Source organism: Phoxinus phoxinus (genome assembly GCF_949152265.1).
Source record: "Phoxinus phoxinus genome assembly, chromosome: 18".
NCBI lineage: Eukaryota > Metazoa > Chordata > Actinopteri > Cypriniformes > Leuciscidae > Phoxinus > Phoxinus phoxinus.
In genome coordinates this window covers 20,817,490-20,836,598 of record NC_136893.1, presented here as the reverse complement: position 1 = coordinate 20,836,598, position 19,109 = coordinate 20,817,490, and the positions used below count along the sequence as shown (strand labels likewise).

Below are 19,109 nucleotides of genomic sequence, written 5' to 3'. Positions count from 1 at the left end.
TTTCACCATGTTGCTTTATTTAACATTAAATAAAGGCAATACAAGGCAATAGCACAATGGCAACGCTCTGACAAACCTCTGCTAGAGTTTTAATGGATTTTTTGCACCCACATTGAACCTGACATTTGAACAAATCCGCAAAACCTGCGGATTTGAACACACAGCATACTCAAGAACATCAAAGCAAATGCTCAGCTTACATTAATGTGTAATATCAGAAAAGAAAATTCAGCTAACAATTGTGTGTACATGTGAGTTTCTCTGTTTTTTCATCAATTAAATCAATAAACCTAAACCAGCAAAGAAGGCAATATAGCAATGTTCTGACACACCTCTGAACCTGAACCTGAACCTGAAAGGTGGTTGCTGATAGGCTGTCCCAATCAGTGGCGCCTGCACAATCCAGTCACGTTTGAGAGGGAAACAACAAATTGAGGGTTTCCGATTTTTTTATTTTTTAGAAGTAGTAACGGGTACTCGGAGTAAAGAGTACAATATTTGCCTCTCAAATGTACTTGAGTAAAGTCATGAGTACTCCCCAAAAATTATACTCGAGTAAAGTACAGATCCCTCAAAATTGTACCTAAGTACTGTACTCAAGTATATGTACTCCGTTACTGTCCGGCTCTGCCCAGACTCTGTAGTCCCATTTCACCACTTTTACAAGACAAGTAAAACCTTAGACGTGCTAATTTTAGAGTAAGCGTGGAGAATTATATTTAAATGACTCACAAGAGGGTATTACTGATGGCATTAAGAGGGCATTACTGCACCCTTACCCTTAAATGAGCAAATGTCTAAGCTCATTTAATTTGTTCATGAATAAGATTCAGTCCAGTTTCATTCAAAAAGTTTACGAACAAAATCCAATCCAATCCAAATTTTGCTTGCATGGCCTCAAAACACTCAGCGAAGGGGTTAAGGTGCGTTACCACGTTGAAATTACCGTAATTTTGAGATTTCAACTTGTAAAAGCGTTCACGTCCTCTAGCTCGTAATTACAGCTTGTAAGATGGACATTTTCGGAGAGCTCCTTGTACCACATGACCACTGCAGATTCATTCAGGCGTTGATGGTGGCACATAGAAACGCATAATTCCCAGTCTGAGGATGTTAATAGCTCCGAATAAAACGCCATGTGTTGTCATATCGAGTCTATGGTAATTACGACATGGCGTGAATGCAGCATGATTAAGGGGTTAGTTCACCCCAAAAAAATTTATTATCATTAATACTCACCCTAACATCGTTCCAAACCTGTAGGACTTTCATTTATCTTTGGAACACAAGTGAAGATCTTTGTGATGAAATCTGAAAGATTTCTGTCCTTCCGTTGACAGTCTATGCAACTACCACTTTCAAGCCCCCTAATTTTTTTTTATAGACATCATAAGTAATCCATGTGACTCCAGTGGTTTAACTTCAATTTTATGAAATGACACGCATGCTTTTTTTGTGTGCAGAAGCTCACCCGAACCTGAATGACGCACAAGACTGAACCTCATTGGTTCTTGCAGAAGCTCAAACGTGCTGCGTAACACAAGAATGAACCTCACTGGTTCTTGCTGAAGCTCAAACGTGCTGCGTAACACAAGAATGAACCTCACTGGTTCTTGCTGAAGCTCAAACGTGCTGCGTAACACAAGAATGAACCTCATTGGTTCTTGCTGAAGCTCAAACGTGCTGCGTAACACGAGAATGAACCTCATTGGTTCTTGCTGAAGCTCAAACGTGCTGCGTAACACGAGAATGAACCTCATTGGTTCTTGCTGAAGCTCAAACGTGCCGCGTAACTCGAGAATGAACCTCATTGGTTCTTGCTGAAGCTCAAACGTGCCGCGTAACTCGAGAATGAACCTCATTGGTTCTTGCTGAAGCTCAAACGTGCTTGAGCTTCCGCTTACCACAACTGATGCGCCAGTTGATGAATGTTTATATGTGAATAAAAGCCTAAATTCAATCTGTTCTGTCTGAGGGACAAAAATCTTATAGATTTCCTCAAAAAGATCTTAATTTGTGTTCTGAAGATGAACGAAAGTCTTAAGGGTTTAGAACGACATGAGGATGAGTAATTAATGACATTTTGTAATGTAATTTTTGGTTGCCCATCCCTTTGATGACCCTTCACATGAATCACTCCCATTTTATCATGCTCTAGTGCGTTTTTAAAGTCGTCATGAAATAGACTTTGCAACAGTCTTTTAGTGCATATGAGTGAAACTTCTCGAACAAGAAAAAATGTAGGGTGTGATTTTGTCCTTTGGGGATTGATTTGATCGTTTTGGTTTGCTGTGAGTGACAGGTTGTTGTCCCGCCCACTTCATCAGAGAATGTCACTGCATGACAGGGGGTAAGTTAAAGACACATGAATTAAAATAATAATAATGATAATGTGCACGGATAAATCATTTATAATAAATCATGCAATGTTCCTTAAAAAAACAAAAACAAGAATTAGCCTATATTTTGATTTCAAGGGGACTTTAAAAGAGTCGTTCCGTTCAAAAACACCGATTCGTTCCGAACGAAACACTAGGCTATAAGGTCTACTGTTTATAAAAAAGCCCAAATGAATGAATTCATTTATGAAAGCACTGTAAAAACGTCATGTGCTAGCATCCTGTGATTCAGAACGGATGCTCGCTTGTCAGTGGGTCATTGTGGAGTGGATAAAGGTGGCATCTGCGCGCGCGCGTACACACACACAAATACCCCAGCCCTTATGACAGACACACTCGGTCTCCCTCCCTCATGCACACACACACACACACAGTGACTGTAAAGGGTTCTAATTCAGCATGCCTGCTGCTGGGTGCTCATAGACCGAGACACATTCGCCTCACCGCCGGGCTTGACTGCCTCAGAAAGGGATTTCAATATTTTATTTCTAGCTCCTCATGGCTTCATCGGACGGAATAGACAAATGTCTTCTGCACAGAGGCAGATCTCAAAGTGACCCGAACATCCTCAGCGAGTCTAGCATTGATCTCTCGCACAGCGCAGGTAAGATGATGCATTTATTGTCTGGAGATGCCTTTAGAACAAGCGCTTTTCATTTCCACGCGCGATGGAGGTGAAAGTGGTTCCATAATCTGCGCTAATAGCCCCCACTTTCATTTGAATGTTGTGTGCTGCACGATTGAGATCAATCAAATTACGCCGCATTTGATACCATTGGGTACCATAGTGATATTTCCCTACGGACATGTGTTTTAGTTGCTATAACGAGACGTTGAGAGAAAGAGAGACAAAACAGCATAGCAGACATTATTATATACCCAACTGTGGCTTATGCTACAATTCAAAATGAGCAGACAAAAAGATTTAGATCCTTTTTTTTCCATTGTGGGAGGATCCGCGTTGTCTTTTGTCTCGTGCACATCCTTCCGTGTGCAATATCTCTGTGAGCATTTAATACAGGTTTGTTATGGAAGACCTGATGAAATGAGATGCATTTTTTTTTTTGCTGCTTTGGCAACATTGGCTGGTGTGTCTGATACCTTCGTTCCGCACTGAGACTGCGCATTCACTGCATTCAACAGAGCAGGTCAATGGTGTCTCCAGAAGAAACTGATGGAGTGAGTCCCAGCCGTGATGTTTCTTGATTCTGTACAAAAAAAGCACATCTCACAGAGTCTGTAATTTGGAGTACTTTGAGGTGGTCTGACTCTGAAATAGCTTGTGTCTATTCATTGTCATCATAGAATGGGTGAATGTCTGGGTCATATTACACCCTAAATTCAGAGGAAAGAAATGCAAGCCTGCACTATAATAAGAAACTAGAAATAGAAGCTAAGTAAAATCAAGCCCGAAGTTTTTGTGCATTGACATAATTTTTATGACAGTTAACCATTTCTGCTCCCAATTCTCATTACTGTGATATACAAAATAAAAATATAGTATTTAAAAATGTAGGTAACAGTAAGCAGAAATTGTTGTTTCGCTTTAAGTCTGCTGAATATTTCATATAATTTTTAATAGAGATGTGTATCTCTATAGCAGGGATGATTCTAGGATTTCAATATTGGGAGTCCTCAGCCCCCAATGAGGGTATGATTAAAAAATATTTCATATTTTGTTGTATATTAGGGTAGGCAGGAACAATACATTCAGTGGGTTACCTAGTAAACCCCTGAATATTGATTTTATGTCAAATAATTTTAACAAACCAGATCATACTATTACTGTAATTGTCTAGATTATCAATGCTTAATCTGCCCTATTTTAAACTATGCCTTTTTGTTTTCTAATAAAACAATAATAATAACAGCACATGATTCTATCAATTTGCTACTTCTATAATTCAAATTGACATCAAAAACCACAATTCCTTGACTCGTTTACATGACAATGATGTACTAAAAAGTAAACCGGAAAGGTCTTTCCATTGCGTTTTTTGCAAACAGACGACAACGTTGTCAAAACGATCCCCGTTCACAAGGATCTGCGAAAACAAGTAGAAACGCTGTATTATTGATGCCAGGCCTGCAGTTAGCGATGTCACTTTGTAAAGAAACACTACACGCATGTAGACTGAACACGTAATACGCATGTGCATGATGTCACCGTTTTCACAATTTCGCTTTTTGTAGTTTAAACGGAGACGATAACGGTATCGTTTTCATAAACTTGCACTTTGAAACCCGTTTTCAAAAGTTTGTGTTTTCAGGCCCCCTAAACGTAGTTGTTGAAAAAAGTTTTCAGTTATTAATTGAAAACGGTGTTGTAAAACAGCCCCTAAGGCTAATAAATGTGTCACAATCAGCTGCCGGGTCATTATTTAGCAGAAGGAAATAATTGCATGATGTTTCTCTGTGTCTGTCATCCACTCTGATAAGCAGTTTAAATGAGTGCGCTGACTGAGTGCTGTCTGTCACTGCACTGTAAAAAACTATTTCCATGATTTGTTGTCATGTTGTTCAGATAACATAATATTTGAGTTTCTGTTGAATAAACTAATTTCATCTTTTGTATTAAAGGTAGGGTAGGCAATTTCAGAGAGGCTAGCAATAGCAAGCTAGCTTTAAAAACATAAGATTTCACCCTTTATTCCAGAGGCGTAGGTTTGATTTTGAGATTGGTGGGGACATTCCCGGAAGCTGAGGATTAAGGAATAAGGCTAGTAACCACTTTATGCCCATATTATTAAAACCATGTATGATGAGTGATTAATAAACCTCTAAATATACCAGTGCAATATCAATGTAATACAAAACAAATATCTACATTTACTCTTATGATTACATTGTTACCAGCCTAGCCCTCACCTGTAACCCTGCCTCTCCACTTGCCTCTTCCTGAGCAACTACCTAGCAGGACTGTTTCTGTCACCTGATAAAATGAAACAATGCATACAAATGAACAATGCAACAACTTGTGCCTGATCAAAGCGCTCATTTCAAACTCACATTGAAGAACTATATAGCAGATCATCTGCCTAACAATTGTCTCAATAATAAATCTCACTATACTAACATGTCAACATCATGTCAAAACTTGACCTCACCTGTGACCCTGCCTCTCCACTTGCCTCTCTTCCTGAGCAACTACCTAGCAGGACTGTTTCTGTCACCTCAGCTGGCAAAACAACACATTGACGGAATTAACAGGGAGAGAAAACTTAGAAAAAAAATGTTTTACAATTGTTGATGACTCTACACTTTAGCAATTGAGAAAATATTTTAAATGACTTACTTGTATTTGTTTTAAAGTAGCTCCTAATGTCTACCTTTCTTTTTTTAGCTGCCATCCTGACTCAGCACATCAAAAAAAAAAAAAAGCCTAATTGACAAACACATTTGTTTCACTATATTAGTAAGCTCAGGTCAGGACATTGCAGACTTCCACTTTTTGTATCAAGTTCAAAATTCATATTTTACACAACCCTTACAGAAACTTGTGCAAAACACTAGACTTAAATAGAAACATGATTTGTCAGATTTATAAATCTTTTTAAATAGCAAGCACATATAAAATAGTTGTCATGATCTTTTAGTGTAAGTGCCCATCACAAAGTGTACACACACACACACATTTTGTGTACTGTACAAACTGTGTAAAAAAAGTCTACACGAACCCTACCCATCACAGAAAACTTTTTTGCATTTTTACATTTTCAAAAACATCAGTTAGATAATTTATAAGCGGTTTTCCTCGTGAATCAAAAAATCCTTGTCCACATAAGGATTTCAAATATTGCCATCGTTGTGGGGCATTTTACCCCCACAAGGGTTTACCAGGACATACAGAGACAGAAAGACACACGCACACGCACACACACACGCACACACACACACACACACAAAACACCCAACCCCACACACACACTTATCCCGCGATTGTCATACATTGAAAAAAAACTGCACTGTCCCAGAATCAATATTTGACGCGATTATTTTTGTTCACAGAGCTGTTGATTTCTTTCTCCCTCACTTATAGGTTTCGGAGGAATTTTGCCGCTTCTCACAACCGAATTAAGCTACAGCCTCTCACAAGTTAGAAAGAAAAAGCACAGCCAATCGGATTAGCAATGTGGGTTCGTGAGGCGGGACTTCTACGAGATCTATTAACTAATTGTTGTGTACCAGGAATTGCGCTTTTTTCACAGAACCCTCTTGTAAGAGTGGTTTTATATATACATATATTTTAATTTATATATAAAGTTCGTTTTATATAAATATATATATTTAAAAAATCTAAATTATTGCAAGGGACAAATCAGTGGTCATTGGATATTGGTAGGGACACGTCCCTAGCGTCCCTACTAAATTCTACGCCCCTGCTTTATTCAGAGTGTCTCCAAAGCAATGCTTCCTTCAAAACACATGAACGAGTACAGCGGAGTTTGCAAACCGACACAAGAGACGGCGTTAAACTACCTAATTTCTCAAAGCATAAGCTTATTGTTTTCATTCAGGAGGAACTGTAAAAGGCGGCTGTTGTTTGTTTGCGGCGCTTGGTGACTGTCTGTCTACGACTCTGCACTCTCATGAAACACGCTGATGACGTGTGATGTTTGCGCGGAGGTATGCAAACACATGTGTTGACAGGCAGGTAGGTAATCCTATGATTGCATTATAGTAAAAAGTGTTTATGAAAACCTCAAACCTTTAACTCAACTTTTTATTAACTAAAAATGTTAAGGCAACCAGGTTAGGCTACTTACTTTTTAAGTTTAACCAACCAATCATTTTTACACTGTCTTTAATAGTTTAATGATTTAATGTCTTTTTAGCTGGACAATAACTTTACTCTAGAGCTGCTGTAAAGCCAAAACAATCTGTTATTTAAATGTACTATTATCACTGTGAAGCTGATTTGAAACAATCTATATTGTTAAAATGAAGGTGACTTGACTTTAATAATTTCTGTGCATGATGATAATATAATGCCACATCCACAATAACACGTTTTAATGTGTTTGAAGTTATTACTTATTTAAAATAAGTACCTACTCTCTCCGATTCCGATTCATATGAAATTTAAAGGGGACTGAGGCCATTATGAATTTGTGTACAGATTATAAAGCTAATCACAAATGTATATATACATTTTTACTGTAAAACTGTGATAATCACCACTGATAATAAGAATTACAAAAGTATTTAGGTATGTGTGTGTGTATGTATATGTATATATAACGTCAGGCATTCATGATTCCACGTGTCTTTTTGGACTCTACATAATGCACAATGACCAATCAATCCTGTTCTGTCTTGGGAAAGATTAACGGAAAATGGCAGTCGATCTTTTTCAATCTGAACTTAAAATCTATTGTGATGAAGATAACTTCTTTGAATCCCCCACAGTGTCGCCTTTAGGTTTATTGGATTATTCTGTATGGACCACTGTTTCATCATGGCTGTGCTACCAATCAATAAAGCCAAGAGTCAAGTTAACCGTACTCTTTTTAGTGATGAAAAAATCAGATGTAACATTTCATATGCAGGTACTTCCACTCTGCCAGTGTGGGAGCAGCGCATTTTTACAAGAGACTGTTCACTGTCGAGTGCAGGTATTTTTAGGCCTTTAAATACAGAGGAGATGCACTTCTAGATTAATATTGCTCAGATGCTCAGCAGTTATATAGAAAAAGGGTTGCTTTGAGTGACACTTTAATGCGTGTCTTAAAAATAATGCATTTAATGAATTACGTTTGCATTAAAATGTCTGTATTACAGGAGCACAGGGAAGACTGATGGAGCTAAGAAAGATATGCGTGCTGTAAGAGAGCGAGATAGAGAGAGAGGGAGTAATCGAGTGAGTCTGGCATGCTTTAGTACTTTTCTGGTACTCATCGAGTAGCTCCGGTGGTTGGTACTGTGGGTGATGCATCGTTCTGTTCCTGAGCTAAACATTCATTAATTAAATGTCTGAACGATATGTGACCATTCTCTCGAGTGCACATCATGCCTAGAGAAGACTTCTGCATCACGATTTAACAATGTGGAAGTTCACACCGCTCACAGATGCCTGTTAACACTTCGGTTTGTGATGATGCTGTTTTAGCACTTTCCTCCTTCGTAAGAAAATCTGTCATTGCATTTCATCATTCCACACTCTTCAAAAATAAAGGTTCTTTACTGCCATTGATGGTTCCATGAAGAATCTTTAACATCCAATGAAACTTCCCAATTCACAAAAAGACTTGTTTGCTCCGCTGGAGCCTTAAATTATTTAATTATAGGAACGCCTTTTGGGGTAATGAGGGTGTGTTCACAGGTTTGGTTGGATTAAAACGAACTCTGGTGCGGTTGCTCTGTTAGTGCGGTTCATTTGAGTAAGTGTGAACGCTGCCATCCGAACCCTGGTGCTCACCAAACGAGCAGACCGAGATCCCTTAAAAGATGGATCTCTGTCCACTGCCAAAAAAACTGGTGCGGTACGAATTATATATGAATACGAACCAAAGACATGTAAACGAACCAAAAGCAGGACATGATGTCACAAGATGCGACCCTAAAAAGGACAGAATGCTCAATACCTGTTTTTTCTCACTGTTTTTCCACTTCTCAAAGTCACGATATGTCCCATATCAAGCTCTTTACGAGTTCTCAGCTGGTCAAAATACCATCATATGTAGGCTACGCACATACAGCGAGCGCATTTAGCCCAGCACACAGCATTGTTTTGGATGTTCGGTAAGTTCTGTCTCAAAATATACGTAATAAAAGCCGACCAATCGGGTTTTGAACATATGCCTTTAGGTTCAGTATCTTTAGGTTCGGTGTTAAAATGCCAATGTGAACGCTAATCGGACAAGGACTAAATGTTTTTTCTTTTGGTCCGTACCAAGCAATCCGAACTACAAGTGTGAACACACCCTAAATTAGCATCTACAGTGTACAGCTAGAGTTTAACCCAGCACAATAGGAACTACCAGTGACTAAGTGAACGCTGATTGGCCTGAACACATGCCATACAAAACATTGGCATCTGCCATTTTTAAAACGCCATGTAAACACGCAGTTTACATATTACTCCACAAACTAACTCCATGAACATGGAACACAGCGATAGATGGACCGACGCTGAAGTTCAGGCACTTCTCAACCGATCACCGCATCCTCCATTCTCCTGCTGTTGACGTTGTTGAATGCCGCGCTTAAATGACGTCGCTGTCGACCGGCTTACGTCACTTCAGAGTTTCTACTGGTGGTGCGAATGCAACCATGAAAATGGCCCTAGGGGAAAATGTAGTTCTCTGCAGACTAGTTCCTGAGTTCCTATAACTACCTAGTGCGAAAGCATCTACTTAAATTAAAGTATACTGTACACACAGATATATATATTATGAATATATAACTAATTCAATAATTTACTTCTTTAGAAATATATTCCTGCGATCAAAGCTGAATTTTCTGCATCATTACTCTAGTCACATGATTCTTCAGAAATCGTTATACTATGATGATTTTCTGCTAAAGAAACATTTATTATTATCATCAGTATTGAAAACAGATATTTTATACATATTTTTATTTGATGAATAAAAAGTTAAAAAGAACAACATTTATTTAAAATAGATCTTTAGCATTATAAATGTCTTTTCTGACACTTTTGATCAATTTAATCCTTATTTTTATATTAATCATGTTACCATATATATTTATTTATATGAATTTATGTTGACCCACATAATGACATACCATGACATATGTCTTAGAATTATGGATATCACTTATGCTTTTACTTTTAAGGTCTGAGAGGACGTCTTGCATCAAAGGACTAATTTGTCTACACAACTAGCTCAGCATGTAGTTCTCTTGCCCACAGCTCTCAGAGGTGCGTTAACCTTTTAACTCTGCTCGATATGTCCAAGAGTGCTTCAAGGGTTGAGCAGAAAGACAGCGCAGGGAGACGTATATAATCATGACTGAGATCTGGTTTGTCCCATAAGATTATCATCAAGTTCATTAAAAGAGTCTTAAATTTAGATATGATGCACCACATCACTTCACACCTATTTACACATTAAAAGTGTCTTCTCAGCTTGCGTGAAGTTCGTGCCCTTGAAAAACGGGATGAAAATGAACCATTCTGGTGAAAGCCTAATTGAGATAAAGTGAACATTTTGGGGTGTGCAAGAGTCAGAGAAACACTTCATACAATACTTTATATATTACATATATTATCTATGAGTCTTAATTTCTTAGATGATCCAGTATGCACTGAATATTTCATTCCACCATCTTCTTAAGGATATCTTTTTAAAGTCAATATGAAACGGATGTTGTGATGATCTTTTCTTCCCTATTGGGACGTATATCTAATTGAAGCGTCTTCTCGGACTTGATTTTGTCCATTCGGAATTGATTGAATGGTTGTGGTTTGCAATTGGTCGATATCATGCGAGTGACCGGTTGTCCCGCCCTCACGCCTAGAAACACGTCATCAGAGAAGAGAAGAGAAAGGAAGCTATTTTGATTAAAGATTGCTATGGCACGTGAAAAAAAAGAAGAAAAAAAAAGGATACATAATTTATAATAAATATTGCAATATTCCTTAAAAAAAAAAACATTTGTCAATTTTGATTTCATGGTGACTAATAGTTATGCTCATTTTTATAATCTCAGATCTCTTGCTCTTACTGAGCTATAACCATATTTTAAAGTTCCTTGTACAGAACATGTAACATTTCATGAGTTTGGCACAAAGGCCGCTTTCTGAGGTGGGCTATGACTCATCATCAGCTTCTCTTGTGCAGGCTGGTGCAAACACTTCTTCACCTGGGTGTGTTTATTGCCAAACACAGTGTCTGATGAAAAGGTCTGGCCCAGAAAGTCCTTGACATCTCTTTTCTTGCATCTTTCACTTCTTTAGGAGGATTTGCATACAACGTTATTGCTTTAGACTGACTGTGATTGTGTTCTTAAAGTGGAATTCTCCTGTGTTTGTTTTTGCAGTGGCTTGAAAGGCAGTGTCAGTGTTTCACTAAAAAAAAAAGCTACTTTCATTTGTGCCGCTGTCTTTTAAGAGTAAAACACTTTTAAGAGTAGATGAAATGTAGAAGGTACGAGGAAAGCACAAGCTCAGACATTAGCCTAGCTGACAGATCTTGGTCATAACTGCTTGTATGTATTTAGATTTTCTTATTTCATATAGGCAGCATCTGTAGATCACCACAGCAATAAATCTAATGATTATACATTTTGATAGGACTAAAATGACTGAATTTGTTGCATCTTTTCTCAAAAATTGCAGCGATATTTGTGGCATTTTTGTGTTTTTGCGGTAACCAGCAGTAGGCTAATCATGATGTTTAGATAATTGGTGTTGGTGACAGAATGTCCGGATGAAAACACAGCCGAAGAAGAGGGAGAAACAAGCGATAGAAGGATTACTTATCCACATTTAAAATAACACAATCATCAAACATTAAACAGCATATAAATCAAAACTGCCTAACGTTACCATGTTGAGCCAGGAAAGGTTAATGGACTCGGTCTACTCCATCTATATCTTGATCATTCTGAATATGATGGATAGTCTTTGACAAAAACGTGATTTTTCTCAGGTTTTTGTTCAAAATGCAGCTTTTTTTTTATGCAACTCATGGCAGATTCACACAAAACGCATTTTTTCATTGCACTTTTCCATTGTTTTTCTATTTAAGCGCGCTAGACGGACGTGTTTGATCTCGTCTTTTGCAGAGTCTCGTGCATGACACTGCATTCTAAAAACCCAGCGCTCACGTTAAAATAAATTAAACGTTCCTTGAGACCTTGCGATTTTTCCCCCGTTTTTCAAAGCAAAACCGTGCTCTGTGTAAATAGCCCTTACCCACATTCAAGTGTTGATGAAAAAGAATGCATGAAACTATAATAAAATGTTGTTGTTGTTGTTGTTTAAAAGCAGAGGCTCTGTTCTTTCGTTTGATGGGGCGGCAGTGGCTCAGTGGTTCATGTAGGTTGTCTACAAACTGAAAGGTTGGTGGTTCAATCCCTGGTTCCACCTGACCAAGTGTCGAGGTGTCCATGAGCAAGACACCTAACCCCAGCTGCTCCCGACGAGCTGAGTGGCGCCTTGCATGGCTGACACTGCGTCGGTGTATGAATGAGTGAGTGAATGGGTGAATGTGAGGCAATGTAAAGCGCTTTGGTGGCCATTGGGTCTGTGAAAGCGCTATATAAATGCAGTCCATTTACCATTCTTTCGTTTGATATATATTGCATGTTCAGATATTTATACAACAAAATATTCTGGGGGCCATGAAATTGTTTTTAAAAAAAATCATTAAAAATGCTGTCTGGCAACTTAAAAATATAAAAATGCTGGCGGGGAAAGAGTTAAATGCTGCCATTGTTATATCACAAAATCCTGGTTAATTTTGACAAAGAATGAGACCTTGATTACATTTTGTTGTGCTTATCATGCATAGTCACTAAGTCAGTTGTTGCTATAGGTATTTTGAGTTGTTTTTAACATGTTGTTATAAAGTTACTAGGGTGTTGCTAGGTTGTTCCTAGTTGTGGCTTGCTGGCAACTAAAAGCCCACCTCTTTATGATATGTTGGTACCTTGAAAATACACATCTTTTTCGGCAGCACTTGATCCAGTAATACTAACACTTTCTCTCCTATTCTATTTATAAAAAAAAAATAAAAAAAAACTGCATTAGATTAAACTGGGAAGGGTCATACCACTTGCATATTGTTGTCCTACTGTTAGTTTAACTGCTTCTATTGTTCTCATTTGTAAGTCGCTTTGGATAAAAGAGTCTGCTAAATTAATAACTGTAAATGTAAATGATATGTGACTTGGGTGCCTTCTTCAATGTAAGTATATGAAAAGTAGTCCACAACGGACCACATAACAAGGTGCCAGTAGCTCAAATGTGTGAAACAGTTATGTTCTGAAGTTCAATACTTAGGTTAAAGGTGTTTTCAAATCCCTAACCAATAAGTAGTGGTTCTTGCCTTCGCAAAGATGCTTATAAGGATATATAATTCCCTCATGCAGTGGCTTCTGCCTTTAAAAATCCTTAGGTGTCATTCCAGCTTGAGATTGTCTTTCCTCAATGCAGACTAAGGTATATGCACAGCATATACAAGAGGAGACAAGACCTGACCTTGTCAAGCGCAGTTCAGCAGCTTCTAGCTCTTCTCAGGCGTGAAAACCGAACACAACAACAAGCTCAGCGACCTCCCCAGGGATACAACACAGAGCCGATAAGGCGTATGACGGTCTTTCTGTCTTTTTAGTTGTGTGACTGACACTGTGTATATATCTGAAGCAAAAAGTTGAATATGTTTGAGGTTGTGTGTGTGACAGTGACAGTGAAAGCGAGGAAAGCAGAACTGTTTGATTTCTTACAAAACAGAGACGTCTCAGTCATACGGTTTGATTATTGCAGCTCTCAGAAATAAGCTTCACTGATTCCCTCTCAGGAGTATAAACTTTTTCCAGAATGCTGGAAACATGCAGAGACCCCAGAGAGCAATATAAACATGCATATTAATTATAATATAAATTACTATAAATTAAGCTTCTATAAACATTTAAAAAGTAGGCTAACTATCATAGCTCAGGATATTTTACAGTTATATACCATAAAAGTAGCAATTGTTTCTACAATGTTTGTCCTAAATTAATAGAAAAAAACACACAAACGAGTCAATTGTTGCTGTAAAGTAAGAATATTTTTTACACATAAATAAAACGCATAAAATGAATGCGAATGGCATAGCTCAGATTAATTGCTATATCTGATAAATGTTTGAATTCAAATTGAGTTGAAACACTCAAGTTTTGGATCTCAAAGAAAGAAAGAAAGAAAGAAAGAAAGAAAGAAAGAAAGAAAGAAAGAAAGAAAGAAAGAAAGAAAGAGAATTTTATTCAGCAATGATGCATTAAATTGATCAAAATTGACAGTAAAAACATAAAAGTGTCATAAAAGATTTTTGTTCCAAATAAATCCTGTTCTTTTGACCAAATAATCCTGAAGAAAATGTACCACGGTTTCCACAAACGTATTAAACGGCACAACTGTTTTCAACATTGGTAATAATCAAAAATGTTTCCCGAGCATCAAATCAGCAAATCACAATGATTTCTGAAGGATCATGTGACACTAAAGACTGGAGTAATGATGTAAAGATTCTGCTCTGATCACACTTTCACTGTATCAAATAAATGAAGCCTTGGTGAACATAAGTGACTTCTTTCAAAAACATTAAAGAATCTTACCGACCCTCAACTTTTGGATGAGAAGAGATTTTTCTTTCCTGTGGGAGGCCATTAGAGAGAATAGGAGTTCAAATTCTAATCGCTGTAATGCACAGTCAACAGATCTTGGTATCTTGGCTCTTCTGAGCGGCTGAGAGAGGAAATGTAGTTAATATTGAATGCAATGCCGTTGGAAAGAGCAGGCCTCACTCTCTGCATACCTGAACCATCTCAAATATTTCAGAAGCTCATTTCTCATTCATAAGCTTGAGCGGAGCTGCCTTGGATGGATGGCGTAGCTCAGCTGAACCTGACTTTATTGTGCTGTTTGCGATTCAATGAATTTCTGACTGTTTGTGTTGAACGGTAAGTGAAACCATGACTGTAATGCAGTTTAAAGGCGATATACTGTAGGATGGAGTCAGGGGAAGGAGAGAGAAAGAGAGAGAGACTGAGTGGGAGTGAGTGAAGGGGAAACAGGGGAGGTGGGAAAAAACAACAATGAATAGACACAGAAGGATGGAAATGACTTCAAGTGACTCACCAGAGAGTCAATGAGGATTTTTAAAGAGCAAATATATACGTTTGCCAATGCGAACATTAGGGCATATTTCTATTCTGAACCATTACACGCCCACATCAGTCAGAAGTGGCTTAAAAGACGCATTTGTGATGCGGTTATCAATGTGTCATTATGGGATTAGCTTGACGTATGCGAACATTTTCAGCGTATATGACATGTAGCACGAGAGTCAAGCAATTGACGCTGTTCTTGCGCTCTCGTGTCTATGTTCTCACACAGTGAAAAAGCACTGAGCAAAGAGTAAACGGACAATGCGCTGACAGACAAGACAGGACAGGTTGCTTTTTGAGATGAAACTACGGCTCAGCTTTCAAAATCACTATATTCAAACTATATACCTTTTTGGCACGTGACAGTTCAGTTCAGTTCGATCAACTCTTCCATTTTACTATTAGTTACAGCACAAAATAAACATGATTGAACATCAGAGGGTGTTGAAAAATCTAGGCCTACAACTTATATCATGTCAAAAGAAACCGTTTTGAAATGTACAGTATAATGTCTGATGTAATCGCTCAATCAGTGTTTCAACCGCAGATAAAACAGCTTGTAAACAATGTCACGTAATGTTTGATAATTATGCACCAGCTGACAGGGTTCCCTGTATGTAGTTTACAACAGTAGTTGGGAAAGATTTTGTCCTTGAGAAAAGATGAAAGATTTTCTTGATAAGCTGAAGGTCTGGGCAAAAGGTCATTACATGAATATAAATGGATTATAAATATAAATGGAAATTCTCAAAATATTGTCTGAAGGTTTGCTGCCTAATGTGCATGGAGCTTCTGGAGTTTCCAAGTGACTTCCATCAAAAATTCAGTGATATAAGCCATGCTGAGACAGGTGACCTGAAGTTGACCTATAACTCTGACATATAAATCATAATAATATAATTCCTAAAGCATTGTGGTAACAATAAAAAAAAAAAAAAACATTGAATGGGTACATATTCATTCTAATTCTTATGCCTTAGCCTTACTGTACAAGTAATAGACACAAATAGATTTCTAGTGAATATTAATTGTTGCATCAACTATCCCTTTAACTTTGGAGGCTTTTAAAAGTGAGACTGACTTTTCCCTTGCCTTCCGTCTTTGAGCATTTGTCCATGTGGCCTTGAATTTTTTAGATTTCTTGGAATAGTTATGTGACCCAATTTAACACCTTCAGCGTTATATTACAGACCGAAAAGGATAACTAAAAGGTCACACAACTGATTCCTGCTCAGAGGACAATGTCCATGGTCTCATATCCAGCATGCTTTGCTTGATACCTTCAGATTTTCTTTACCGCTCAGTGTTTTTCCCCTCCTCTGACGTCTCTTAACACAGAGACTGAATCATGACAGCTTGGTATTCTAAGTCGATGTCTAGCCCTAGATGTCACAGAGAATGCACAGCAGAGGTCTGTTCGATGTCAAAAGCTACTGTTGCTTTTTCTAAGCAACACTGGCCAAAGCTTCGAGCTGTCTCAAGTCCCTTTAAGCCTCGTCAGAGACTTGTTATTTAGTCTGTTCCACTTTTAGCATCTTAAGGAGGCTACACCGCGGGCACTTGTCTTCTACCAGATGGCTGCACAGTTGTTAAGCCAGGGGGTAAACTACGGGGTTTATTTTGTTGGACGACAGTAACCGTTCATTTCTCACACTAAACTACCTGATTCATTTCTGAAAACTGATAGTTTGTATTTTCATACTGATTGTGTAAACTATGTGCCAGAAGAAAAGGTTCTTTTTAGAACCTCAAATGGTTCTATCAGGCACTTCATACAGTGTGTATAAAACCTTTTAGGGGTTTCCATCATGGGATCGTTTATGATCGATTATCATTTTATGGAAAAACACCAGCAAATTAAGAAAACATCTTCATTAGTTTGACAACACATGTGCTGCAAATACTCACAACCAAATACAGAAACACACTACAAGTACTGACAACGCAACCAAATACAGAAACACACAAGTACTCACAACGCAACCAAATACAGAAACACACTACAAGTACTCACAACGCAAGCAAATACAGAAACACACAAGTACTCACAACGCAACCAAATACAGAAACACACTACAAGTACTCACAATGCAACCAAATACAGAAATCCGCTGCAAATACTCACAACGCAACCAAATACAGAAATCCGCTGCAAATACTCACAATGCAACCAAATACAGAAATCCGCTGCAAATACTCACAACGCAAGCAAATACAGAAATGCTCCGCTAATACTCACAACGCAAGCAAATACAGAAACACACTACAAGTACTGACAACGCAACCAAATACAGAAACACACAAGTACTCACAACGCAACCAAATACAGAAACACACTACAAGTACTCACAACGCAAGCAAATACAGAAACACACAAGTACTCACAACGCAACCAAATACAGAAACACACTACAAGTACTCACAATGCAACCAAATACAGAAATCCGCTGCAAATACTCACAACGCAACCAAATACAGAAATCCGCTGCAAATACTCACAATGCAACCAAATACAGAAATCCGCTGCAAATACTCACAACGCAAGAAAATACAGAAATGCTACGCTAATACTCACAACGCAAGCAAATACAGAAATGCTACGCTAATACTCACAACGCAAGCAAATACAGAAATGCTCCGCTAATACTCACAACGCAAGCAAAAACAGAAACACACTACAAGTACTCACAACGCAACCAAATAAAGAAACACGCTGCAAATACTCACAACGCAAGCAAATACAGAAATGCTACGCTAATACTCACAACGCAAGCAAATACAGAAATAATACGCTAATACTCACAACGCAAGCAAATACAGAAATGCTCCGCTAATACTCACAACGCAACCAAATACAGAAATGCACTGCAAATACTCACAATGCAACCATTTTCAACTAAAAACAGGATACTTTTCATGCGTTTTGGCCGTTACATGACACCGGCGTTTTGGGGGCCTGAAAATGCTAACTTTTGTAAATGGGATTCGAAGTGCAAGTTTTTGAAAATTATATCGTTACAAAATGCGAATTTGTGAAAACGGTGACGCCATGAGCATGAGTATCACGTGTTCAGTCTATAAGAGCTTAGTGTTTCTTTACAGTGACATCGACAACTACTGGCCTGGCATGAATAATACATTTAAAAAAAAAATTCCTGTGTAAATGGGGATCGTTTTGACAATGCTGTCGTCTGTAGGTGTCGTCTCCTTTGCGTAGTACATCATTGTCGTGTATACGTATCCGCTATTTAGCTACCTGAACAAGCTCCTTGTAGTGTCCATTGTTTTTCATTAGTTCCACCTGTGTCTCCTTTAGTTGCCGAGTTTGCCCTTGTATACATAGCCCTGTGTTTTCAGTTTCGCTTGTCGGTTCTCGCCTTTGTTGGCAGTGTGGTTTGCGTTTGTTTTCTTATAGTGATCTCCTGTGTGTATTATCTGTGTATATTAAAGATTATATATTTGGATTATCTGCATCATGCGAGTGCGACAGCTATAATTGTGACAATATTAAGCAAAAATATGAAAGTTTTTTTAACATTGATAATAATGAGACCTTTTTCTTGAGCCACAAATCAGCATATTAGACTGATTTCTGAAGGATCATTTGACACTGAAGACTGGAGTAATGATGCTGAAAATTCAGCTTTGACAACAGGAATAAATTACATTTTAAAATCTATTACATTAGAACACAGTTATTTTAAATTGTAATAATATTTCACAATATTACTGTTTCGTCAATTAAATGCAGAGAGCAAATTATCAATTATCAAAAACTTTTGAACTGCAGTGTGTGTGTTTCTTTTGGAGTCCTGGATAGAAAGTGGCCCTGGATACAGATCAGAGACCAAATTGCCATAATTATCTCAG

The 19,109-nt window shown here is 38.0% G+C and overlaps 1 protein-coding gene across 3 annotated transcripts in view; it reads left to right on the top strand.

Moving 5' to 3' along the window:
- Positions 1-19,109, top strand: part of phactr3a (phosphatase and actin regulator 3a) — a 44,090-nt gene that overhangs the window by 2,430 nt on the left and 22,551 nt on the right. Inside the window, exon 1 of one of the 3 annotated variants that reach the window (XM_079589694.1) lies at positions 2,699-3,003. The exons of the other annotated variants lie outside the window; for them this stretch is intronic. Coding sequence (XP_079445820.1) covers positions 2,898-3,003 — 106 coding nt within the window. The 5' untranslated portion in view covers positions 2,699-2,897. Of the gene's footprint in view, positions 1-2,698; positions 3,004-19,109 lie in introns of those variants that run through there. 3 annotated transcript variants of the gene reach the window in all.